This window comes from Falco peregrinus, chromosome Z (assembly GCF_023634155.1).
Source record: "Falco peregrinus isolate bFalPer1 chromosome Z, bFalPer1.pri, whole genome shotgun sequence".
Lineage (NCBI taxonomy): Eukaryota > Metazoa > Chordata > Aves > Falconiformes > Falconidae > Falco > Falco peregrinus.
In genome coordinates this window covers 56,534,372-56,561,931 of record NC_073739.1, presented here as the reverse complement: position 1 = coordinate 56,561,931, position 27,560 = coordinate 56,534,372, and the positions used below count along the sequence as shown (strand labels likewise).

Here is a 27,560-nt window from a genome sequence, read left to right as displayed (position 1 = left end):
CGTACTTGAGCATCAGCATGAAAGTAAAATGCTGGTGAACGCTGGCAACCTTTATTGAAATTCAGTAGTGCTACTTTAATATACATTGAAAGAAATTGAAGGGTAGACCTGAACTGAGACATGGTATCTGAAGTACTTTTCTGAGTAGATGGTCATGAACCTGTTAGACTCTGGAAAAAGTAGATGTGTTCTGAGTCATTCATGCCACAGCACATCTGTTTGTGACATGGTGGAGTTTGTATTCCTACATTTCCTTAGCAAAACCTGCCACCCAGGAAAGAGAAGGGGGTTTCAGAACCTATGATAATCAGTGCCACATCTACTTACATTTTTATTTTGAGTTAGGGGGAAAAAGTGGCTGTCAGGTGCAAGAAACTGTTTCTAATTATGCACAAGAGGTAGCTTGTGTAGAAAGTGTACCATGCAGGCATCTCTGTGGAAAACTTAGCTGTCTCAGATATGCAAAAGTGTATTTTCACCAGATATTTTGTGGTATGTCCTTTAGCTCTCATAGATAACACAAATAAGAAATTAAAATTAGTGATTTGAGACTGTCAGTTGTCAGAAAGGTTTTAAGGTCAAGTTAATTATGTTGATAGGAGAGAGAATTATGAAATTTGTAATTGCAGATAGGCAGCCATTACCCAGATGCTCTTATGCTGAAGTGACAGTATCTCTGCATGACTTGTGCTAGCTGCATGAAATAAAAGTATAAAATATAAAATTTTAAAAAGCATACAGTCAACAGAAAGAATAAACCTTGGCTTGCAGACTATCAAACCTGACATTTATTAAGCAAAAGCTAATTAGTAACTGTAATGTTACATGTGTCTATATACCAAAAACTTTCAAATACAAATGTACCTTGGTTTTGTAATGATACTGAGAAGAAAGCAAATAGGTTTGGGAAAATTAAAATTATTTTTGTAAAGTAAAAAAATTTTTGACCTGGGCAATGTATTAAATGCAAAAATATTTTAATCCTTAAGGCCAGTTACATAGAAAAAAGATGGTCAGGATGCTGAACTAAACAAGCTTAATTTCCCTGTTTGCAAGGTCCCTATTCTTTGTCTTGTTCAGATGTCTGCTAGTTAACGCATTAGATTATTCATTAATCTGAGTACAATTAAGAGTTTATCCACAGATGTATGCTATTAGAATGCATAGTTATTTCTTTATTGCCCGTTGCTCTTTTGCCTGTTTTACATTCAATTTCTTAATATTAAAAGTTTCTTAATCAGGTAGAAATTGCAGTGTGATACAGATTAGGTAACTGAATGCAGGTAAAAAATCACATTTCTTTCAAGCAAAGAGAGCAAATTGGATGACATTTACTTGCATTTTCTAAGTGATTGAAAGGGGAACTACCATAAAATGGTCTAGATTTCAGTGCCTGAATTTACAAAATGCTGGACTCCATTCCAGTAATAAAATCAGGCTTCCAATCACTTACAAAATGTCTCTTTTTGCTGAATTGTTAAACTAATTGATGTTGTGCTTTAGTCAAAAGTGCAATTCATTCAACTATACTAATGAAAAGAGAGAGTGTTATTTGTTTTAAATGGCTAGGATTTTGCTTAATTAAATATGGAATAAAACAATCTCTAACTTTACCGTCTTCTTTTGAGATAGATAATGAGGTTAGAGCCACAATATGTTATGTGGTGTATGTACTAGTGTATGCTTATGTAAGTGTCCAGCTGTCCTGAGGTGAATCAGCAGTGACAGGTTTCATAGAAAAAGTTAGAAAAGATGGTCTGGGTAAAAAAAATGCAGTTGCGTTTGTCCATAAACTGCACAGCATGTCCAAGTTTAAAAAAAAAAAAATAACACGGGAAAAGGATGCTTCAGGTTTCACCTCGTACTAGCCTTCTCTTTGCTCAATCTCTCTTGTACTGGAAAAGGGTAACAAAGCTAGTGTGATGATTTACTTTTTCTCCTCTCATTTTTTAAGTTTAAGAATAAAAAATCCCCCTCCCCCTTCTGCTCAGTTTCTTTTTCGTTAACTCTGCCAGTACATTATTTGCACTATAACCATTATAGAGGAATACTGCTAGAAAACTGGTTCCCTAGGAGTGCTTATTAAGCATCATCACCATTTGTTGGTACTAAACAAACAAACAGAAACCTCAACCCCTCCTCCCAGTTTAGAGTGATAGATGACCTTAAAGAGAGCTAGTAGTGCCAGTGGAAAGGTTGTGGTCTACCAAAGATAAATGGAAATACATATATGCTATAATATAAAACTTACAGAAAATTAGGTAATAACTGGTTTGCATTATGCTGTAACCACTGGGCTGAGCATGCTCGAAGTCAAGTGTATTTCTGTGAGTTACAGAGGAGGAGTTGTGGCAGAGCAGTTGTTATGTGCCACTCACTGATTTGACCACGAGTGAAAGGAAGCTTGGTTTGTGCAGCTGTGTCTCACTGATATGATGGCTCCTGCATTGTGAAGTGAAGCCTCTGTAGGAAAATACTGGGTTATTATAATGAAAACTTTATGTATAGTGCTCTCAGCAGAGATTTTTAGGAAATTTTCTTGATTCGATACTGGTTGAATTAGTTTGAACTGAGAGGAGCATGTAGCTTCCTGAGGGAGTAGCCACAATGCTTGGAAATGAGATTTGTGGTCTTTTACCTATCTGTTGATTATTCATCATTTTGCAGTAAATAAGATTGATATTCCCACCAATTTTTATGCTGCCTCAGCCAGCTTTGCCCTCATTAGGTGAAATTGTGTGGAAAAACTTTCCAGGCTGATCATGCAAGATATATATATAGGTATATATATATATGTGCATCTCTGTGTGTGTATATATATCATCTTATTTCTGTAAGTATTGAGGCTCAGACTACTCAGTGGAAAATGATCACACCTTGCAAGATATCAAGAGGCATCTACAGCTGGATGGGTTTGTCATCACTTTGAATGCTTTGCCCAGAGGGGCTGACCGAGCTTAGGAAGTGAGTAGCAGAGTTAGGGTTTACAACTTTGAGGATTTCTCCAGCTGAGAGAAATTTTGTCGTAAAGTTTTGGCCTCCCTTAATGGACTTCAGTCAGTCAGTGAAATTTTGGGCAGTGAAAACATTTTTAGAATGGGTTACATGCTGAGAAACAGACCCATATGAGGTTAGCCACGCTGTTCACATGAGAGCTCTGATCTCTGCGGAGTGCGTGCACGGTGACTGCTCTGAACTCGGGCTCAGCTCTTCTGTGAATTTCCTGAAACAGCTGCTTATCAGTTGGCATGTGTTGCTGCTTGCACGTTTTTACTGCTAATGCCTGGGAAAGTTGGGTGTTTGTGCATCCTGTACTTACCTATTGTTAATGTTCCCCATGACATTCTGTGAAATAGAGGGGAATAATACCTTGGTGCTTGCTGTTAGCTTTTACTTTTTCAGCTCCTGGTAACCACTGGCTTAAGCTAAAAGAAATGGCTGGGCTGGAGGGCAGGATGGGGCAGCCCAGGCTTTGCTTTAGGGATATATACAGAGTGAGCGGCACCATGCACCCTACCTTCAGCAAGCCCCAGCGCTGCAAGCTGGTCAGGGAACTACATTACTCAATCACTAAATGAGCAGTGTTTCCGTGTGGGCTTTTTTTGCTGCTGTTTTCAGTCTCTGAATGGGCCTGCTGTGGGATCTCACGATATTGCAGGAGGGAAGGCGGAGTAGTGCAAACTAGTGGCAGTGCCGACCACCAGCAAGCTTCATGGGAGCAACCAGCTGGGAAGGCTGGAAGGGGCATCTCGGTGGTAACCACTTCCAGTGTCCCTTTACTGTCTCCTGTGAAACTCCCCCCGCTAAAGTCAGGGGAGGCTTATAAATCTTGTAGGTATTTGGGTCAAAATTCAGAGACTTTTAGGAATGTAAAGGTGTAACGTGCATACCTGGCATGTTACTAGCCTAACTCTCCTAAGATTGCTTTCTGCATAGGATGCAACTTCTCTGATGGATTCCTGCCTTTTGAAAGCCAGAGTCCTCATAATTCCCTTAAATCTGCCCCTTGATATCTGAGGAGTCTCCATATTGATGTAGAAAATGTTCCTGGCAAAAATGGCACACCTGTCGGCTTGCAACACATTTCCCTATCCTGTTTTATTTTGAGTTGTGTTGTTGGGAATATTAAGCAGCCTACTGCAGCATCTGTGGTGTAGGGGCAGAAGCTACAGTCTCACCAAGAGCTGTGTTTTGCACCAGAGTTGTTTGCCTGATTACACCCATATAGAGGCTCAGAAATTTTCTGAAGAAAATCTAAAACTAGCGCAAGCCTGCCACAAGTCAACGTGATACACTTTGATGTCATAATATACATTAATAAATTTCATTTAATCAGCAGATCTGGTAACATCAAGATTAGGATGTAAAGAATAAAGATAATAAATCAATAATATCAATAAATCTTGTCTAGAATTAGAGGTTGGGGTAAGACAGTTGGCAGGAAATAATTCAAACACCTTCACTGGGTGATTTGGTTATCTTTTATTCCTGTTCTTTATTCCTCCTACTTCTACTTAATGCAGATTTCCACCCATCCTGTAACTGAGCTGGTGCAAAACACAGCTGGCCGTGAGGCATATTGAGAAGTCTGAGGTCTGTTCCCCTCCCATCCCTCTTTAGTGTCTGCCTTGTAGAAGTGTGTATTGCTATGCCCACTGATGATTTTGGCAAATTTGGTAATAAACTGTGTAGGTTCCACCTGATGGTAATCAGAAGCTCTCTGCCTTGACAACAGAAGCTTAAAAAAATATTTAATTCCTTCATAGCGTCCTGAAAACAAGTTTTAAGCATCGTGGTTTGAATGTTAGAAGGGAACTCTTACTGCCATTAATCAGTGTTTGAATGCTGAAGAGGATGATACTGTAAGCTTTTTCATGAGGTCTCACCTTCTGGAATTAAGAAAGTCTGTTTAAAAAAGCAAAACAAAACTGATTTTTGTAGAAAACGTGATGACCACTGGGTGCACTGGACATAACTTTTGTTCTTGTGGAAATTATCTTGTTTCGATCTGAAATATTCTGTTTTGGTATTATTCTGAAATATTTATTATTCAGAGATACTGTTTTTCATTGTGGTCAGGTGTTTCACGGTTCCTTTATACCTAGACAAGCCATACAGCTACCACTCTGTGAATACCACACAGACTTGTAAGTGCACTGTGGAGAGTGAGTCTGTCCCAGTTTTGGAGAGAGGATGGCATTCAGCAGCCCTGAATGCATTTTAAGATGTGCTCTATGCAGTACTCAGCTGTGCAGCAGCTTGTATTGGTAAGACCAGTGCTTCTCAGTGTTGCAGAGGAAGGAGCTCACGTATCTGTCATCCTCGTAGCAAGTGATGACACAGATGAGCACAGTGGTCCATGGAACGTGTTTTCCTACAGTATTTCTCTCTGCAGGATGAATAGATGAAATCCATAATGTTTTTTAAGAACTGTCCAGTATCTTTGGGCTGCTGGTTGTATCTCTGGTTTTATTTTGTTCTTCCTTCAGAAAGAGGCAAATTGCTTAATGTGTAATTTCTTAAGTACAATACTCAATCGGCAATATTTATTTGTAGTGTAACTAAGGCCTTGAAAGTTGTTCACAGGGAGGAAATAATTACATCTTTAGACAGTAGTTGTCTCTTTCCATCGTGCGTCAACACTAACTTGCAGTATTTATCAACACTTTTTAATAAGATGATATATATATATATATTTACAGATAATATTCATATGCATAGAGTAGCTGTGATTCCTAGAGATATTTTTTAAGGGTGTTATATCTTCATTGTTGCTTTTGAATGCTATTTTATTGTGGCAGCAATGTAAATAAGTACTGTTCTCGCAGCTTCTGGGAGGGGCTGGCTGGTGTCTTCACAGATCTAGAGAGTATGGGAAGTGATTCCTGCTGTTCTGTCCCACTTTCTCTCAGCAACCCGTGTGCTGCTGACAACCAAATGCTGTCCCAACAGTCACTTTCCTTCTGCCACTTATCATTGCTGGAAGTCATCAAAATACAGTGGAATTTCTCAAAGCTGCCTTTTTTAAACGTTATTTTTACCTTTAATACTTTGGCTTTTCCAGCAAAGAGCGGCCACCACCAAGTGTTACGCCTTTTCAGTCTCCCCTTCCCACATACTTGCTAATTGGCACTTTTGGGGGGGGTTGTGTCTGTAGCTTTTTGGGGCATAGCTGCATGCAAAAATACTTCGGGAGGGGAGGTGATAGAGTGGCGTTCACATACACAGCTGTCTTTATTTCAATATGAGTTTAAAACTGCTGAACTCCAAAATATACTACCATAAGTGAGCACCGCCAGAGTAACTGTCGGTCACCATATATAGGGTGTCAGGGTTTATGAGCTGTCCTGCAGCAAGGCCAGCTGCCTCAAGCTCTCAGCAGAGAGAGGCAGATGCTGTGCAGAGCTGTATATTTGTGGGCATTGCTGAATTTGTGGGGAGGTGGTGGTGGGAGGCACATTGAAAATATTGATGTACCTTTATAGCTTTTGTGTGAAAGGCCACCTCCCACTTGAGGCAAAAATCCCATCAGTTATGGAACGAGAAGTGTTGCTCTTTAACATCATGCAAAGGAATTTGACTGCTTTTTATGCTCGTCCTTTCCCTGCACCTGGGAGCAGACTAGCTCACAGAGAGGGATATTCCCATCTATTTTGGCTCAGGGACCCCCTGCTGTAATTATCAGCAGTTCTCTGAGCATGCTTTGAAAGCCCTCTGCTGCTTCTGCAAGTCCTACGTGGACACCCTAAGGCAAATGAAATGCTGAATACCTCTGAAGATCTGCAGTCTACTTTTTGTAGTTGCAGCGTCCACTGCTAAGTTAAACTTTCCTGTGCCTATTGCACTTACTCAAGAATGTGTTCTGGTACCTGCGATGTATAAGCCCAAACCTATTTTTTTTAAAAAAAGCTACCCACGACAAATATCAGCAGTAATCATAGCTAATCTAATCATTGTTTTAAAGCAACTATTGCTGTGTGATTTATGCACCAAAAGACAAATATGACAATTCTCTTAAAGCTAGCTAAGGGCTAATTTCAAACAAGTAGAGGTGCGTACAAAGTTGTGAGGTTTTATGCTGCAGCTACTGAACTTCAGTTAAGGCTAGTTTGCAATCATCCAGTTCTTTATTTGCTATCAGTTGTGAGAGTAGTTCACAGTCACGAGAACATGGTGTGACTTGGCATATCAATTTGTGAGATGTATGGTGCCCAGTAAGGCTTGAGCAACAGTTCAGATCTGTCCACGTTTACCATCTTCTTTCCCAATTTGGTGGGAGTAGAGACAATGTAAACTGAAGAAATTGACTAAGGAGTTTTGTTATTTAAGTGCTACTTACCTTTCTTAAAATTGGCCCTTAAAGAGCATGCCTTACTTGACAGTTGCTGATGAAAATAGTGCTTGTCTATGTGTCCTTGTGCCTGAGCTATTATGTAGTGAATTTTAGTTACACTTAGGAGGGAATTAATGCTGGCTTTCACCCTTTAAGAACTTTATTGTGATGTGACCTAGCCAGCCTTTTCTCATTCTTGGTAATGTCCTGTTTTCATAGTAGTTGGAGTTCAGTGTGATGGTAGCAGGTAAGAACCATAGTGAAATCTGTTCATGTCCTCAGATAACTGAGGATAACTTTTTAATCTTTTTTTGTATTCTTTTTTCCAGTTCTAAATATGCTTTAAAACAATATATATAAAATAAACACTTGAATTGTAATATTCAGTTACATATATAAATATAGTCTACTTCTTGAATCAGAACATTAAAATAAAAATTCATACACAGTGTTCAACATTTCAGTTCTTCCACAAACTTTGTCTTAGCATAGTTTTCTTGATATTTCTTCTCTCCTCTCTTTACATTTTTCTGGTGAAGCAGATATCCTTTTACCATGTTGGAAAATTTGTTACCCTGTTTACAAGTTAGTATTTCATGCTGGTATTTCTGTACTGGTAGAGGTAGGCAATAACAGTTTTTGTACTTTTGTAGTCTTTGAAAATAAAATATTTTTCTCAACAGGGTGTTTCCCCAGCTTAAACAATTGCAGAGAGCTTTCACCTTGCTGGAAGCCTTCCTCCCTGAAAGTGGAACTGCTTTTTTGAGTAGGAAAATGTAGAATATTTCTAAATACTGTGCAATCTAATTTCTTAATCTTTTATTTACGGTATTGCTTAATGGCACAGTGGATATGCCCAATGTGTAAGTATGTATATCTAAGATATGTAATGGTATTTAGAAGTAGGGAATGGAAAATGAAATGTTTACTTAAGGAAACTTTTGCCTAGCTTACACCTTTTCTGCTTTTGAATCCTCACTGCAGGTTAATGTCAGCATGCTGCCTTCTTTTTGTTCATTTTCTTGGCAGTGTTTTGCTATTAGATATACATTGTCAGAAACAAAGGGCAAAACATGGATTAATAATTAGTGATAAATGTGTCGACAGAAGTTCAATTGTAACCTCAGTGCTTGCTTTTGCTATTGTATTGTGAGGAGAAAAAAAAAAAAAAAAAGCCATTCCAGTACAGCAGAAAGGAGCAAAGGGTAAAAGTTAATATTTCCTTATATGCGATTACATGGCTTTAGAAAATTAAGAAGTTAAAGATAATAGTAGGAAAAGTATTTGCAAAAGTCTTTAATCCTAATGTGTCATGCTGTCTTGTAACATTTATGGCTGTCTGTCCTCTTCCCTGTCAGTAAAAATGTGTAGATGTGTACCAGTTCCCATTGCTTGCTTTTCAGCAGTGGACCTGTTGTTCTGAGGAATGGGAGCAACTAAAAATTAGGGCTGGTTCCGTCATAGCCTTCTGTGATGGAGTGACTGGCTGGGCAGACGAGGGGAGAGCAGTGGATGTTGCCTACCTTGACCTCAGCAAGGCTTCTGACACTGTCTCCCACAACAGCCTCCCAGGTAAGCTGAGGAGTGTGGGTCAGGTGAGCGGACAGAGAGGTGGATTGAGAACTGGCTGGACGGCAGAGCCCGGGGGGCTGTGATCAGCGGCGCAGAGCCTGGCTGGAGGCTGAGGCCAGCGCTGTGCCCGGGGTCAGTGCTGCTCCAGTCCTGTTCAACTCGCTCATCAGGGACCTGGACGCAGGCACAGAGTGCACCCTCAGCCAGTTTGCTGATGACACTAAACTGGGAGCAGTGGCTGATACCCCAGCAGGCTGCGCTGCCATTCAGCAGGACCGGGACAGGCTGGGGAGCTGGGTGGAGAGGAACCTAATGAAGTTCAACAAGGGCAAGTGTAGGGTCCTGCACCTGGGGCGGAACAACCCCCCACACCAGCACAGGCTGGGGCTTGGGGGTTGACCTGCCAGAAGGCAGCTCTGTAGAGAAGGGCCTGGGAGGTCTGGTCAACAGCAAGCTGCCCATGAGCCAGCAGTGTGCCCTGGTGGCCAAGGTGGCCAATGGTGTCATCCTGGGGTGCATGAGGAGGAGCGTGGTCAGCAGAGGCAGGGAGCTGATCCTTGCCCTCTGCTCTGCCATGGTGAGGCTGTGTGTGGAGTGCTGTGTCCAGTTCTGGGCTCCCCAGTTCAAGAGACAGGGAATTCCTGGAGAGGGTCCAGCAGAGGGTAAAAAGATGATGAGGGGAGTGGAGCATCCCCCTTATGAGGAAAGACTGAGAGAGCTGGGCCTCTTTAGCGTGGAGAAGACTGAGAGGGGATCTTACCAATGTCTACAAATATCTTAAGGGAGAGTAGTGTCAAGAGGATGGGGCCAGGCTCTTTTCAGTTGTGCCAAGTGACAGGACAAGGGGCAGTGGGCAAAACCCTGAAAAATAGGAAGTTCAATGTGAATATGAGGAAGAGCTTCTTTACTTTGATGGTGACAGCACTGGAACAGGCTGCCCAGAGGGGTTGTGGAGTCTCCTTCTCTGGAGACATTCAGAACCCATGGGGACACAATTCTGTGCAACCTGCTTTGGCAGGGGGTTGGACTAGATGATCTTCAGAGGTTCCTTCCAATTGACCATCCTGTGATTCTCCCTAGATAAGGTGCATGCAACCTTTGTGACAGAAATAGTGAAAATAAGTAGTTCCTCCAAATAAGTAAGGTAGGGGAGAAAAAGCTTCAGCATATCTAAGGTAAAAGCCAGGGAGAGAACTTCTGCTGTAACACCCTTCCCCTATAAAAGCATTTCTCAAGATTTAAAATCAGTAAAAGATTATCTGTATCACTAAAAAGGGGTGGGTTTAGGCTTTGTAGGGAAATTACACTGGCTGCATGTAATAAAGGGACCCATAAAAACAGAAACTGGATCTTCAAAACTTTTCCTGTCTGACTGGGACAGACCTTGTTCAAATTCAGCTGCTCTGTTCTTGATTATGCATGAAATGAGGGAAAAGGGGGGGGGGGGGGGGGGGAAGGTATAAATAAGTTGTGGATTTTATATTTTGCAGTTCTTCCAAGAAAACAGATGGATCTGCTTTTAACTCTGTGTTGATTTGTTCGCTGTGGCTGAGGGTTTATCACAAATCCATAGGTGCTGGGGCTGGGGAGAGCTCAAAATACAGCTTAGCTTCCTGGGGAATGGGTAGGTGGATAATAATGTATAATGATAATCTCAACAAAGGAAGTGTGCCTCTGCTAGGACTTTGGTCGTATAGTTTGAGGAGGGCATTGGTAGTTGTGCAGCAGCTTCTTTTGCTCTCTGGATAATGCGAGTGAATATAAAAGCCATTTTTTTGTTGCTAAGATGATTTGATTTAGTTTTAGTTCTATATATGCCACGTAGTTTCCTGCCTGGGAGTGGCCGCCTGCAAAATAACACATGAATCACATTGAAAATGCATTGTTTCATTGACAGTCCTGCTGTGCTGCTCTTTAGAAGGTTAAGCTCTTGTATTACTTTTTTTCTAGAGTTTCATTAGCGGTGAAAGATGCACTGCCATCTATTTATGCCCATGTGCTCATATGATGACTGATAAAGATACATCTTGTTTTGCTATTTCTTTATTAATGTGCTGCTATACTAATAAATCAATCAGAAGTATTTTAAAGGTAAGATATTTATAGATCCCCATAGAAAGGTACTGTTTTTGCAGTTTGTACTGGACTTGATCCACTATCTCAGAGTTATAAGAAGGCGACTTCCAGATCTGTATGTCATTTGGAGAATTACAAATTTGATTCTAGCTTGATGTGTGCTGTAAGAAATAGATGGCCCCTTGTTCATAGAGTGTGCCTGCTTGTGTCAGCGCCAAGATGTATTTTTGGCTGATAGACAATTTGAATGAAAGCTGAGTTTATTGGGATGTGACTGACTGGTGCAAAAATGTTTGCAGTGCTGAAGGTCCTCAGTGCTGTGCATGGCAGCAGTACTACCCTTGTCCCGACAGCTGGATACCCACTTGCGTGAGCATCTCTCCTTCCTGGCACCCTGTGGCAGAGCAGTGTGTACATCATGCTAGCAACCAGGTGCAGGGCCTTGGATCATAATTTGTAAGAGAGACGTAATTCACTGAGTTTTAATGCCTGGCTCCCAGAGGTGAAAAGTTCTTGTGCAATTAATCAATCAGCACACTTCCATGTGCATCGTCGATCTCAGAACTTTACACTCTCCACCTGTTCAAAAAAGAAGGGGAGCATGAGCATGAGAAGATGCTTTGGATCATTAATGCAAGCATTAGCTCACCCTCTCTCTGTGGAGGAGGAGGAGAAGTTTTGTGAACTCTATGCTAACTTAAATTACTCTGATTAAGTGACAAAGTCCCTGAGCATTAGGAACAGGTTGTTTTGATATTAGTTTGACTAGCTGGCAGAGAGGAACACCCCCTGTGAGGGACAAGTGCGTTGCCCCAACTTGTGGTCCCCTCCTTAGGTAAGTTCTCTGCAGGTGGCTACATGCAAGGCAGAGGCAGTACCTCACTTGCAGAAAGCTGACAAGTGTTTCTGTGCAAGCTGTTAAGCAGGAGGAGTTTGGAGATGCCCAGATAGGCTGGCTCCACTGTGCTCTGCTGCAGGTGCTGCCAGGTGGTCTCCAGTTGGTTCATGCCAGCTTCAGGTCAAAATGTTGATTGGGTTTGGTGACTTTTTGCATGCTCAGTAACAAGAGGCAGTTTTGCCTGTGGTGAGGTGGCTGACAGGTTTTTGCTGCCATGAAATCCCATGTCCCTTCTGCCACAATATGCAGCCTTGCAGGCCCCAGGCTGTGACGTGGAGATGGTGGCTTTGGAGGAGGAACAAGAGAAACCTGCTCACCCCTGCAACGAGTGCAAAAAGCCTCAGAGTGGTCTGTGGCCAGGGGAGGTGGCAAGAAAAACTGTGGACACATGCTGGCTGTTCCTGAGGGATGCTGTATGATGGGGTAGGAGGGGGAAAGCAGCTTGGAGGATGTCTTGAGTGTGTTCCCTGGCCAAGCTGAAGCTGCATGTTTGTGGTCTCAGTGCAATGGAAAAGTTGGGAGGGGTGGGGATCCCCTTGTGTTTCCATAGGGCCATAGCAACTTAAAGGGAAATGGGCCCATGTTAATATTGAGGTTGTAGATGCAGTCTAACACTTACTGGTGATGGATGTTGTTGGTGTGGGCTGTAGAGTCATGTGCAGAGTAGGACTTTACAGTCCCCTGTTGTAAACTGTGGTAGAGGAAAAGAGAGAGGCTGGCCCTTGCAACTTTGTCTCCTTGCCCATAGTTTTCCATTTTCACTGTGGAAAAAGCCCGTAATTTCTCTGTTCCTATATGGTAGGGACTGGTTGATACTGAAGTCCACAGTACCCTTATTAGTAGGAAAAGAAAAGAGCTGCCGGGGTTTGGATGTTGTTTTGGGGCAGCAAGCAGCATCTAGGGCTAGATGGAAACAAAGCTGATCGGCTGCTGGAGCTGTCTCGTGTAAAGATAGACATTCAGCTGGGACCACCATGGCAGAGCTACACGGGCAGATGCTGCCTAGACAAGTCTTTGAACTTATCAATTGTCCTGCAGCAATTGTGGTTGCAATGCATGCCACCCTTTTGTCATAGCAGATTTATGGTTGCTCTGACTATGTGTAGAATCTCAGACCTAAAATCAGAAGAGACAGACTGAGATTTGGCAGTCTTTCACACCTGTGCCACTGATTATGAAATGTCACCAAATACTAAATTCTTGAGCACTTTGTAGAAGATTTAAATTTGTCCATTTACTAGAGTCTCTGCTTTAAAATCCTTACAACTTGTCTTAGATGGAAAGTCTAAATGAGATCATAGTGCATTTCATAAGCTGTTTATAAACATCATTGACTGGTTTATTAATCTCAACTTTCAAGTTTATCTACCTTTAAATTCACTTTAAATAAGCAAATTCATTTAAAACTATTTGAATCTGCAGATGTGGTTTTACCACAGTTATTCAACTTTAATGTTTCAAGCCAAAAGAGTGGAAAGGATGCTGTGTTTCATCCTGCCCCACTTAGTGAACAGATGTTATGGGTAGTTTATGTACATGCTGTAGAAGAGAAAATGGGACTGCTTCTTCTGCCAGGCACAGCAGCTCTGGGGTTGTCAGCACGGGGAGGCCACAGGTACACTGCAGCTGGCATGCATGCATCATCCCCAATATACATTTTTTCCTCTTCTAATTTAAGGCCTGTTCTGGAAGCCTTTTTATTTGTTCTCGATGCTGGATTTGGGTCTTTATCACGGTAGATGAAAACACTGCCCAGCATACATGTTGTTTCATTTCCCTCTTTAAGAATCATCAGACTGAACTACTTCAAGCCGTGGAAGTCTCAGCCCTCCTGCTTCTCCACAAGAAAAATGTGGATAGCCCAGTTGCATCCTCGGGGCTCCCTGTCGCAGCAAGCATTACAACCCATAGCAATACCATACTGGCCTGAATTCATGTGCTTTCATATGACTCATTATTCACTGGCATAAATCAAAGGGAGTGTCTTCTACATCACCTGTTAGGAATTTCAGTTCTAAAAAAAAAGTTGTGTTTTTCTACCCTGAATTGTTTTTCTTTTTCTAGTTGATCCCCCACTCCACATCCCACCCCCCTAATATAAACAGAAATTGGTTTCTGAGTTACAACACTGTGGAACCTTCTGAAGGTTTGGGTTTTTTGCTTCTGTAACATAACGTGATGGCAATGATGTCAAGAACGATTAGTAGAAGAGATAGGTAGTCTGGGAACATTTGCAGGGTGTGGGGGGGGCCTTGCAGCACTATGTGATGGGTATCATCTAAACTTACCTGTCCATGTTCAGGCTCACTGCACTTGAGCAAAGATCATGCTCTTGCACATTAGATATAGGCCACCACGCAACAGACTGGACAAAGCAAGAAGATTTTAGCCTGGTTCTATATAGACTGGGTGTTCTCTTTATCAGGAGTGACAAAAGCATGCCACCTATGATGTACAGATTCCATACAGGCTTCCTTTTACCAATGAACGCTAATCCTGATAGTGAGAAAATAGTAAGAGTTGCTACTCCTGGCTGACAGTGAGCCTGCTGGATCTCGGAGAACAGGTATGGTTACCTGAAGTCTGTTAGGCTAACCTGATGTGCGTTTGGGATCGTTGGGAGGGCTGTGTCCAACCTCTGGCCTATACTAGGGAAAACTGCTTGTGCTGCAGGTAAGTTCTGGTTTGTTTTAACTCTTCTCTTGTTTGACAAAAATTACTAAAACCGAGGGTTTCCTTCCCATGTATTAGCTGGTTGTTAGAGCCAATCTCATTTATGCTAAGAGAAGTATTGAATGTACTTCACCCTATTTTGTAAGATTGTTCTTGCAGACAATTTTTTAGTAAGATGCTGTTCATGGCAAGGGTCTTCTGTATGGTGAATATACATGGAAGGGTACAAATAGGGCAAGTAAAATGATCTGGAGATGGGAGTTGCCATATGAGCTGGGAGAGAAGATTGAGGTTTATAAAATCACAAAGGGTGTGCATAAGATGAATCTGCACTGATGCTCACCAAACCCTGCAATGCAAGAATTTGGTGGCATTCGGTAAAATTTGTAGGATATCAGTTTACAACAAGAACAGTGTATGTACTGAGTATTGACAGACTGGGACTTCCCACCCCATGAAGCAGCATAGGCAGGCAGCATTGGCAGGGTCAGAAAAGAGCTAGTCAAATTCACAGGCAATTTATGTGGTATTGAAATAACACAATAAGGAGATACCTTTAGATATTCACAATCCAACCATTGGTGCCAGAAGAGCACAGAAGCATAGACTCACCATCAGGCATGTGCACGCTCCTTAAATAGGATCTCTTGTTGCCACTATTGAAAACAAGATAGTCTAGATGGACTATTTTGTCTGGCTTCACAAGATGTTTGTTACTGTTGTGTCTGTTGGGTAGTATTTAGAAATCCTTCCCCTGTTGCTTGGTACCAGCAAGTCAATGAGTAGCTTGTGCGGAACAGCTGATTTCTTTTCTGGATCCTCCAGACCCATTTGGAAATTCCGTATGAAGGGAAACTAAAACCCAACAGCTGATGGTAGAAGAGCATTGCTGGTATCGCTAAGAAACATGACAAAGCAATACTGGGGAGGGATTCAGAAAATTGCTGTTATTTAGGGTAGCTAGAAGGATGCAATGATTTCTGAAAGAGTTTCATATATGTCCATTTTCTGAGGCATTTTCTGCACCAAAAACTGCCCAGTAAAGCCTGGCTCCTGTGCAGTAAGGTGGCTGGGGAGAATGAAGCAGAAACTTTGCAGAAGCTCAGCTCAGGGGATGAGGAGGAGACTGTTTTCATGTGTGCAGAAGAAAACCTCTTAGACAGTTTTGTTGCTGAAGGTTGTGCATTTATTCTCTGCTTGCAGAAGTAACCAACCAGGTGGAGAGCTTAATGCAAATCTGCTTCAGAGAGGGGGAAGACAATTTAGGACATCCCAATGAAAATGACTAATGGTTAATTCCAACATAACTTAAGAAATAAGAGCCTGGCATTGCAGTAGTTGGGAGTTTGTGGTTCAAAAGCAATAAAGCTCAAGAGTCAGGTCTGATTTTTTTTGGTTTTGTGGCAGAAGGGAAGCACGTGCCCTGGCTGGGAGCACTCTGACTGTTCTTTCAGCTTGCTGACTCAGGTCCCAGAGTTTCTGAGCCATCACTCCCTTTCTACCAGAGCTTAGCTCAGCTTTTGCCTGGAGCTGTGTTGTAAAGAGAGGCCTTTTACAGGCCAATGCCATATGTGGAGGGAGTGAGGAAGGCAGGCAGGTAAATTAATGCTGACCGTAGCCATATCTTGTTAATTAACTTGCCTGTTTAAAGGATTTACAAGGCTTCTTTTGCTCCCAGCGTACTGCAGATCCTGCAGAAAAAAAATATACCATAGTGAGAGGTGGCTTTTTTTTTGGTTGCTTTGTTAAATATAGTCCAATATAAATTGCCTGTCATATTGCATATAGGAAGAATCGGCTCTGGATCATGTCTGTTGATGGAGGAGGCTGAATCACAACAGGCTGCTGCCTGAGAGAGGCTGCAAGAAACACTGATCCCAGGGAATTTTTACTTTTGCATTTTAGGGTGGCCTAGGCAAACAGCCTGTGCTAGTGATTTATTTTGTTCAGTTAGTCAGACTTAGGCAGCAACTGAACTTGCATAGTTTTGCTTGTGATTTGGATTCAACATTAAAAAGGCATTTGCTCTAGAAAGTATGTGAATGGGTAAATTGTTGCATGATTAAATAATTAAGGGAAATTTATAATTGTTCACAGCTTACTCTTATCTCAAAGCTGACTGCTCTGTGTCTGACCTGAAAAAAATCCACATGCCTGCATTCTTACTTGGTTTTTAAATTTAAGAAACAACAAAACCAGCAAAAGTTTTCTGCCTTATAAACTTTGCTTCTCAGTCTGTTGGCCCCGTTTTGATAAACATATGGATAAGAAGAACACAACCACATCAGGGGTAAGACTGAAAAGAAAGTATCAGTGAGATACACAGTCATTCTCCCAGGGTAGATACCAACCACAGAGCAACTCCCTGCATACTTTCTCTTTTGCTGTTGCTGGCTTCAGCCCTTGCTTCATCTAAATTGTGCCTGGCATATTTGGTTGAGGGTACAAATTAGGTTGCAGACATTCCTGTTTACTGTAGAGCTGCACAAGTTTGGAAAGTGCTTGCCCCTCTGGCTGAGCAGGAGGGATTTCCAGTACCTATTTCTTCTTGCAGCTACAGAAATTACCAGTGTGTTTAGGTGGGTTTTGCATGTGTCTTGGCTTTTGTTTGCAAATGTTATCAGCATCTTTCAGAATGAAACTGAGCGAGTTCTACTGCCTGGACAGCTCACAAGTGAGAGGGAAGTGTCAGGCAGAAGTCTTGTTGCACTGATGTGTAACAGGAATGGAGCAGTACCAGTTCTTCCTCCTGTGTTGCATCTCATGGGTTGACTTGTCAAACCTCTCTATCCCAGGTCTACTTAATCTCCCCTTTGCACTTGCTGGACAGGATTGCAGAGCTGGTTTCCCTCCAGGGACCATCCTCTGACTACATCCACCTGAACAACTGGGAGCTGGTACGCCTGAATCCTGCACAGCTCTGCCCCGCAATGCTCCCCATTTTAGTCCAGATATTAAGCAGTAGCATCTTGGTGTATCAGCCACACTCACCCTGTGAGTGGTTCAGGATATCTGCAGATCTGGAGCTTGTGTGGAGTGGCTGACGTGACCATTTACTCTTAACAGTCTGCGCGGGCCATGAGAAAAAAGAAAATTTATATGCATATCTACTTAGCCTAAAGCGCTGTTGCCTGGGAAGCCAAGGCCTGTCTTCTTGAATCCCACAAACAAGCATGTGCACATCACCATTTCCCACGTGTGACTGCGGCCCCTGGACAGGACAACTTTCATGATTGTTTTTCTGGGCTAAGAATTGAGTTATATTTCTCTTCTAATTAGTGTGTGGCCAAGAAACCATTCTACAACTGCTCTTATATCAAAATCTCAACTGTTTTGTGTCTTAAGCTGGTCTTGCAAACACTGGGCTAAAGCAGGAGCCTGGATTTCCTACAAGGTCTGTGCCCCCTGAGTCTACAGCTCTGCTATGTGGATGCCAGAACTGATGCATATGTACATAGATATTTCTGGTGCACAAATAGGTGTAGGTGACCTGACAAGATGCAGCACAAAGGAGGAGCAAGGTTCTTGTCACTTGTGATTAGGACAGGATTAAGACATAGGCTTTATGTTCTGTCTAAAGAAAAAAAACGTAAAAGCTTGGGTGTCGTGATAGTTTGTAGAAACTGAGGATCATGTGTGTTTAAGGTTTCTGCTATTGAACCTCAGGGCAGAAGAGAGTTTGAATATCTCATTCAAAACACTTTATAAACAACTGCTTCATTGAGCAATAACACTTCATATAGCTAGTCTCTGCTTGTTTTGCATTTGCCCTAGGGTCTGTAAATCACAGTATTCACAGGCATGCATGGGGTGAGCATGTAAAAACACATGGGGAGAAATTTGAAGAGTTCGGAATGGAATATATAAGCTCGTCTACAGATTTTCTTTTGTAAGATGTCTGTGCTGGAGAACATGCTTTGCTGTAAAGCAGGCTAGATGTTCCTTTTCTGTGTATTCTCGCTGGCCTCTGGTGTCATCCTGTGCCTTGCTCACATGAGGGACTCCTGCAAAGTGCAGCTGTTGGGGTGTGTGTTGCTGGGGGATCACAGGCAATACCTTTCTAAAAATGCTCCATGTATGTGTCAGTGCAATTTCAGAAATTAGGTTCACAACGTATTGTTGTGGGTCAAAGCAGTTTGAATTCCCTTCCTCCATCAGTCTTTTGAGCTAGGTCAGATTTTTTCCATACTTTTCACAGCTGCTTAATAGGCAGGTTGTCATCTGCAGCTGCATTTCATCTAAGGAAAAAAAAAAAAGAAAAGAGCTAATTCTTCCACTTACCTTAGCTAGCAAATTACTAGACCCTATGTTCTTCTCTTTTTTTTTTTTCTTCTTTTCTCCTATCTGTTGGACTGACTTTGCTTCCTAGATTATTTTATTAATCCTCACTTAAGCTCAGAAGCATCACTGTTTTAAGTAGAGGTGAACTTGTTTCTTAATGGAGATACTTAAGCCTGCACAGTTTTGAAACCAATAGAAGTGTACCTAGAAGGGAATTTGTACCAGGTCAATTATATCTCTCTAAGCCACAACAAAATGCAGACCTGAGGCTCTGTTTTGGCTTTCAGCAGTGTCTTTATTAATTTTATGTCAGTTCTTACCTCAATTGCATTTGGTTCTCGTTATTGGGAAGCTCTCCTCATGTGTGCCTGTGATGGTGCCTAGTGTTTTTGAAACGGATAGGATGGAGCCTAACAGGTTTTACTTTTAAACCCATGATGAGTTTCCAGGCACGCCGAAGCATGGGTTTTAAGTTGGGGCTCACTTCGGTGGTTGACCTGCTTTCATTTGGGACTGCATTGCACCTAAAAGAGGTGGGTCCAGGTGGGACCCTGCAAGGCCCCCTCCCATCCATCTGCTCGTACCCATCCCTGGGTGCATACTCTCACATCTCCCTTTGTACCAGTGTTAGTGGTGGTGCAGCTGGTGGTGCAGCTAGTATTGCAAGCTGAGCAAGTGCAGGCAACCAGCTAACATCCAGCTCTGCAGGAGCACCGAGACAGGACTCTGGAGGACTTTGGCCAGATGGATGCAAATCTTGGGTCAGGTTTCCTGAGCAGCCTCCTTTGAGCTTTCTTTGCTTCTAGAGGGATAGGAAACTGCAGAGTGGCGGAACATGAATTGCCTGATAAAGCAAGAGCTATGTTTAGACACTGTGTATACAATGGTGCAAGACTTCTGCTGCAGCACTGTACAATAAGCATAACGAAAGCAGGGAAGCACACCTGTTTACAGCACTAATGAGAAGTACAGAGCTGTGCTGAACAAATTAGAAGTGGGTGAATTAATTCAGCCCTGGTTTACGCTTGGGTGCATTGCTGGTAGAGTCTGTGTCCAGCAAAGTGCAGCCTGCCCTGAGACAGTGACTGTCCTGAGAAAGTTAACATGGAGACAGATAATAATTTTTGAGTAAGTGTTCATTGTGACTCAGTAAAAATTGCCTTTCTTGAACTGCAAACATAACTTTATATCCTGATGGCAACAGCAGAGATGGAAGTGATTCTTGAAAATTTCTTCATTTGAAAGGAAGTAGTTAATATTTTCCTAAAAGCTCATAGGTTTCAAACTTTGGACCTGGCTGCAGACTGGGCCAGCAACATGCCTTTCTGCTTTTTTTTCTCTGTGCTTCATTGTTTCAGACATCTGATAATTATTCTTACACCTAGAATCTTGTGATGGGCCTCTATGTCAGGGTCTGTGTTGGATGCCTGTTTATTTTGTTGTTTGTAGTCTTTTGCTTGTACAATCTTTATCATGGCTTCATGTCCTGCCCTCCGTTGAACAAGAGATTGTAAATTTAAGAATATATGGCAGAGTGTGAGGAGGAGGAGTTGCAGTTGGAGGTGTTTCTGCATTCTTGGAAAACTGATGTCAGGACTGTACTAAAAATGAAGTGATTTGTGCTTATGTTCCTTGAAGGGGAAAGCTAAGCTGTATTAGCCTGCATGGTGGACCTCTGACTTTTAGGAGACAGCCAGCTTCTCTATGGGTTGGTGCAACTTTGACTCAGATTCACATGGTGCTTGCACTAATTCATTTCTGGGTTTCTTTTCCTCTGTTAATCTGCTTAGCTTTGAAATACATCCATGCATGTACTGTCAGAGCCAAATCAAATCTAATTGGAAAAATGTGACTGGTTTGTTGAGGAGCTGTCAGCTTAAGTCAGACTGGGGTCTGCAAAGCAGGGTGTTCTGCATACACCTAAGCTCCACCTATCTGGGTCAACAAAATGAAATGCTGTTTGGATTGTAGAAAACTTGAAGCAGAGCCAAGAGGAGGTGTGTCTGCAGCCCCAGTCTAGTCAGATCTGTTGCTCTGAACATGATGGTTGTGATCAGGCTGCCCCTATGGTGGGCCAGGGAGGAGAAGCAGGAGCACGGCTGCAGAGCCAGCAAGGCTGGATTTCCAGAGCCAGGCAGCAGCCAGGTAGCCAAAAAACTGCTGCTGGGTTTGCTCCTGCCTCTCACTTGGCTTCTAGCTTGGCAGCCACCCACCCAGGGCAACCGCCCTTTTTCTGTACCAGCAGCCTGAGCTTCTGGCAAGCACTGCTTCTCCACTGAATCCGCCACATGTGGGTTGACAGAAAACCTCACACCCAGAAAACCTCTCACCACTGGGACCTGCATGGGACAGGTCTTGCAGTCAGCCGTGCGCTGTCCCAGCAGAGTCTCTGCCAGCTAGCTCTGGTTCCCTGACCTCACAGGTGTCCTCACAGCTGCCATCAGCTGCTGGGTTTGTCCAGCAGTGGGGATGCATGTGCTGGCCTTGGCTGTGTCTGCAGTGGGTCCTTCTGCCCTCACTTACCATGGGGGACGTGTGAGCTCAGAAATTGCAGCTGGTCCCCCGCTCGCTGGTACAGCTGTTCTGTGGGGGGTCTTTACATAAAAATCCTCTAACCCTGCCTGTGTAAAACATTGGGTAGCCTAAAACTTTACATATGTGCCAGCAAAGTGAGGAAGCTGCTGTGGTACAAGGGAGTCCAGGGACCAAGCACAAAAAAGCTGAGGTCAGGCCAAAAAACCAAGGCCCATTGCAAATTCAGCTGGCTACATTGTCGCTGAGGACAGTGGTCCTCCTTGGAGGTTGCCAGAGAGCCACAATTCAGCTTCAGACGCCAGGACAGCTGTGAATTTTGTAATAGCTAGGACACTGATTAAGAGGAATATAAATTACTACTATGGTGAAGTCCACACTGAAGATGATACTTTAAACACTCAGAGATGTCCACTGCTTAATGTACCTAACTTCTTAAAATTGTGTGTTCTTAACTGCCTTTTTCTTGTCTGTTGCAGGTTGCATGTCTGGTTGGACTTGATGCATGGTATTTGCATGACACCTAACAGCCTAGCTCTGGATGTGTCACTGAGCAAACATGGCCTACCCAGCAAATACTAACGGCAGCACTACAGGTAACTAATCTGGAACGCTTTTCACCCTTCGAATTATTAATTCTTTAAAAAAAACCCTTTTTTTTCTTAAATTGTGAAAGTAGCAGCAGTTAAAACTAAATACTGAAAACTAATTTGCTGGTAAATCGGAGCCTGTCTGTCCTGCCACACACACCCCTCCCCCCATACCTAATATTTTAAGTATATAAAGTGTTTGCAAAGATGTAAGGACTGGCACTCAGTTGTTTAGCATGCAGCGCTCTCTGCTTTCAAGGAGCTATTCTAGCTTACACCAGACTCTGAGAAGCCTAGGGGTTTGCTGCAGAAAGTCATGTGGTTGTTATCCTGTGTCTCTAATTAACTTGTGAGATTAACCAGCTCTTACACATCGAATCTCCAGCCCTTCCTGGTCACCCTTACTCGTCAGGCTGATTTTTGTTTCCTGCTTCTCAGCAAAACCTAAAAGCATTTCTCAAGCAACATCAAGAGGAGGTGTTCAGTTCAGTTCATTTAATTTCACTTTTTCATTATTTTAAGAAGCTCCTGAGATGTCTGTTTTGGTTGGGTGACATGCTTTGAAACAGATCGCTTGGTGTTCAAAGGTTGCTGAGGAGGACTGACAGGTCAGGAGGGGGCAGAGGTTGCAGATAACAGCACAACAGCAGGTTCCTCCTGTGGTTGTGTCAATATTTTCGTGTTCTCCTGATCACTGCGCAAACACAGCTTGAGCCCACTAAAGCTGAGGCTGCCACAGTGGGATTACATGGAAAATTTCAAGTGCGCGGCAGGAACTTGCAGGTGCTTCTTGTGAGACCTCCTAATGTAGGTATGATGGGAAATGGATTTATCAATGAAGGCTGTGGTTGCTGGGATCACTTTGAATATCCTGGGAAGGAACATTAAGTATCTTTTTTGTTATCCATGTTATCAGAAATTTCAGCTCCCCCCCCCGGCCCCTTAAGGCTTATGCATTCGTGTTCAAATGCTACTGGCTAGATAATGACATACATACATTGAGAACTGGCTTATCTAGGGGATTTTAGCACCAACCTCCTTTGAAAGTATGTTCTGGTATGGAAACAAATCCGAAATTACTCACTGTGGTCACTGTAGAATTGTTCTAATTAGTGCAAGGGATTACAGCATTTGTGTGAAGGGCATTAGAAATATGGAGTGTCATCTGCAATTCATGCAAAACGAGAAGTCTTTTTTTAAAGGCTAGTGGAAGCTACATGAAGACATGGGAGTTATTGTTATCTGTTGATGATTTAAGATTAAATTTACCGATGTTGTTAAATCCTGAGACTGATGAAAAAGGATATTTTCCTCTTCCCTCCTCCCCATTTTTATACAATTAGAAGTATACTCTATAAGAAAGAAACTATATCCTTTTGTAGCCTTTCGTAATCCTTCTGAGAAAGCAGGCTTCAAAACTTCTGTTGTGTGACTTAACTGTAGCTGTTTACTGCCTAAACCCCCCCATGTAATTTGACTTTTTTTAGTAATACGCTTTTAACTGAAGTCATGCAGAACGATTCCCTCTGCTTACAAGGAAAGAAAAATTGTGCACGGAGTGTTACTGATTGGTTTTTACTAATTCCACCTCCCCCCCGCACCACCCCCCCCACCCCCCCCACCCCCGCCTTCCCAGCAGTAGAACTGTCTATTGAAAAAGTTGGTAGGCTGATAGGTAAAGCTAAAAGAAGCTGAATGCTTGTACTGGGGATGTGTTAATGCAAGATGAAGTTCTAGTTTCAGGATTGTTATGCAAACAAGGCTTCTTACAGGGTAGAAGCTGTTTGTTCCCTTATTCGTAGAAAGACGCTATAATGACTTGCAAGTATTTAATTCAAAACTAAATTGGACAACATTTTACAGAGACTGTCAGGACTTGTTGGCTTTGCAAACCCTTGAGGCCGGCGTTCTAACATGCAGCTATATATGCCCCTGTCTGCAAATCCTCAGCAGTTCACAATGGACAGAGTAATGGGCTGCAAATACCTGTGATTTGTTGTCCTGCCATTGCTGCCTGGGAGAAAATGCCTTTGGATGAGCAGGAACTGATTTGGGCGTTGGAGTATTGAAGCAAGTTTCTTAATTGCATGGAGCTCTAAGAGTGGAAAGACCAACTTCAGGGGTGGTGTTTCTGCACCCTCTGAATCAATCAGCAGCAGGAAAAAGAACTAGAAAGACTTGTTATGGACTACTCAGCTGCATTTATGTTACTTGAATATTTTGGCAAGTTTGACCACATGTTCAGCTGCATTCAAGTACGAGGTGACTAAGGAGCAGTGGTTTGCTTTGGTTAACTCGAGAATGTGAGTACTTGCACTGTTAAATGATTATACCTATGTGCTATTTTGGTAAATTTTTTTCTGTATAAAGCCTATATGGACTGCTACTGCCGATAAATTCTGTGGAGAAATGCTTGAATTTGGAACTTGTTTCCAGGAAAGGATCAAGCTGTTTTGCATTTGTATAGAGGGGTTTTTTTAAGTATGTTTATGGGAAGTATATTTGTTGTAAATATTTTCAGTGAGTGTGTATGCCAGATAACCTACAAAGCAAGTGATGCGTTTATCATGAAAGCACCTATCATAAATTTTTCTGCCCCTTGCATATCTTCGTAAAGACATGAACTTTAAATGTGGCAAATAAATAACTGAGACTGTGATTTAGACTTCAGTACTGTTTGTCAATAGTTTTGTTTGCTGCTGACAATAGTTTTGTTTTATTACTCTGTTCCAGGTTTCATTGCACAGAGGTCTTGTACTGAACTGTATTTCTGTGAGCTGCAAGCTTATTTGTTCATTTTAATACATTTTAGAAGTCGATTTGGAGACTTGGTACTGATTTTGCATTAGGCTCTGTCAAAGTTGTGCCATCTCCTCAGAAAACAGCTGAAGTCTGTCAAATGGTAGTGATAGATAAATTGGCGTTTTCAGAAAAAAAATTTGCTTTATTTTATCAGTTGAGTGCTGTCAGTTGGTTACAACTATTTGCAGTTTCGAGTCTGCCCTGGTGGCATGTGAGCTTACTGCTCAGTCTGGTAAACTTTGCAGGGTTAAGCAGTGCAGATCATGCTCTGGGAGCAGCTGCAGCAGGAGCTGGGAAATACCCTGCGTCTGTGGGGAGCTGTAGGGAGGCTGGAGATGATTCGATGCAGCGTACAAATTAATTTCTCTTTGCATAGTACAAGACACAAACAAAACAAAAAAGGTGTAATTGTTTCTCAAAATAGTATTAGTGTGTCCATTAACCGCTGGGTGAAACTTCCAGTAATTGTTAGCTTCTGTGCTTACTAGGCCTGATGCCTAAATCATCTATTTAATGAGGCTCTGCAAACATTTCTGTAGTGATAGCTGTAGAAACATCCTCCAGGAAGCTACAAAAAACACGGTGCACACCAGCCTAAAACTTACCGGGAGGTTTAGAAATACTTCTGGCTGGATTTTTATGCCCTTCACTAATAACTGGTTTGCTGAAACTTTCTTTTCAAAACACATGGTCTGAAAGGCACGGAATGGTGTGAAATTCCAGTCCAATTCCATTTATTCTGATGTAGAAAACAAGGAAGCAGCAAAGCAAACATAGGAGACTGATTAAAAAATATAAGGATTAAAAACCATATTTGTTTCTAACCATAATGAAAACATCTGCTTTATTTGACTTCTCTAAGCACCTCATGGTCTGCATCCAGAGACCACAGAATTGTCAGTCATCTGTTTAACAGAGACATGAGGAAGTGTTTTAACGGAAGAAAAGCTTTTCCAGTTTTCCTGAGGAGGACAAGCTGCAGGGGTTGGAATAGCAAGGCTTTCATCACTTTGCTGTAAAGCAAAAGTGAACTGTTTTCTGTATATGGTGGCGGAGTTCTCCCTGGTCTTTTTTTTCCCCTTCTGTCTGTGCCTTCCCCCTTGCTCTTGTTTAAGATTTGTGTTTTCATGGCTTCCTAGCCCATTTTTAACGTGCTTCTACTTCCAGGAGCAGTGTAGCTTACATGGGTGCGTTTGAATTATTTCCCTATGTGTTTAACTGCTATTGGCTTAACCTCCTTCAGATTCCTACACTGTTCTTAAAGCAGTGTCATTGTAGCGACTCACTGTCCTTTTTACTGTGAGTCATGTTACACCTGTAAAGCAAGGAACTGCTGCTGTAGTAGTCAGTGTGCAGGCACCCAGTACCTTTGCTCCCAGTTTACTCAGCTGTCCCCAGCAGACCTGGGCACACGCCACCCCCGCTAGAGAGTGTACCAGGGGCTGCAGGCTTGATGGCAGATAAAAAAAACCGTCTTGGAGCACAGCTTCCTCTGCAGCAGCCAGGTGTCCCTCTGGTTATTTTATATATGCAGTTACTCTGCAGCACCCTGTGGGCCTCCTGGTTAGATTTTCTTTATCTCCAAGTGGTTTTCTTGACTCCTAAGTGAAGTTATAACTATGAATTGGTAAGCTGGAGAATGAGGCCGTTACAAGAAGCTGTTGCTTGAATTAATGTTGAGATATTAACATCAGTGTGACTCAAAGACCAAATGTTTAATAAATGCGTTTTCCATCTGCTGGTATAGAAATGCTTAAGCAACTGGTTGTAAAGTATTATGAAAACCCTGTTGACTTATTAACCCTTTTTATTGAAGCCAATAAATAGAACACACGTTTGCTTAGAGCAAATGTTTTTATCATACACATCCTCTGCATTGATTTGTAACAACTCTTACCAAAATATTTGTAGACATACTTTCCTTTGAGTTAACTGGATTATTTGAATTGCAGTCTTTCCTATGATTTGATTTTCCTGATGTGCATAATCTTAGCCAATATGCATGGAGTTTTGCATGATTTCCAACCTAATGATCTGAAGTACAGAAAAAAGCAGTGTGCAGCAGAACATTACCGCTGTTACTAATTTTGGCAGAATATCCACCAGTTTTCATTACAGACCCTCAGCTAATAAATGGGACTTACAGACATGAAGGAGTTAGCAATGGGAAGTGTTTGATTGCTAGGCCATAGTCAGTTCGATAGAGCCTTTACTCCTGAGTATTGCGGGTGCCTGCCCCAAGACCCCAGCTGACAGCTGCTCTCTGCTGCTTTCCAGCAGGGTTGGAGGGTTGGTGTCACCTAGTATCACTGCAGTGCCACTGACACCCTGAGCTCTGAGCTTAGCAGCCTTAAGTGCACTGGGTTTCCTTAGCTTAGCACGTGCGAATGACCAGGGTTCAAGTGAGTTTGTGTTTTTATCAAATCAGCTGTGCAAGCAAGGGTAATTTGGTTGAGTCAGGGCTGTGTGATGAGAACCTATTTAAGCCTGGGCTTGCTCCCCTACCATGCTCCCTGTTCTGAGCTTGTATCCGATAACCACCAGAGTTAATGGGGATGGGTGTATGCCGAAGGTGTGCTTTGGCAGCTGGTGGGAGACCCTTGCCATCAGGAGAGCCTGCTGAATTGCCGGGTAGTCTTGTGCTTTCTGGACGGGCAGAAGGGATGCAGGGCTGTCACTGGGATCCCGCTCCCGTCTCACTCTAGTGACTCACTGTGGTGGTTCCCAGTATTTAAAAAACAAGCTAGGGTGGGACCCTGAAATCTGTGGGGTGAAGGGTGAGTAAGCCATCAGTGATTTCAGA

The 27,560-nt window shown here is 42.5% G+C and overlaps 1 protein-coding gene across 2 annotated transcripts in view; it reads left to right on the top strand.

Annotated features, from left to right (window-relative positions):
• Positions 1-27,560, top strand: part of KANK1 (KN motif and ankyrin repeat domains 1) — a 105,406-nt gene that overhangs the window by 28,540 nt on the left and 49,306 nt on the right. The window contains exon 3 of one of the 2 annotated variants that reach the window (XM_027796646.2): positions 21,845-21,961. In XM_027796646.2, coding sequence (XP_027652447.2) covers positions 21,925-21,961 — 37 coding nt within the window. In that variant the 5' untranslated portion in view covers positions 21,845-21,924. Of the gene's footprint in view, positions 1-21,844; positions 21,962-22,686; positions 22,767-27,560 lie in introns of those variants that run through there. The other variant, XM_027796647.2, reaches the window with a different exon arrangement.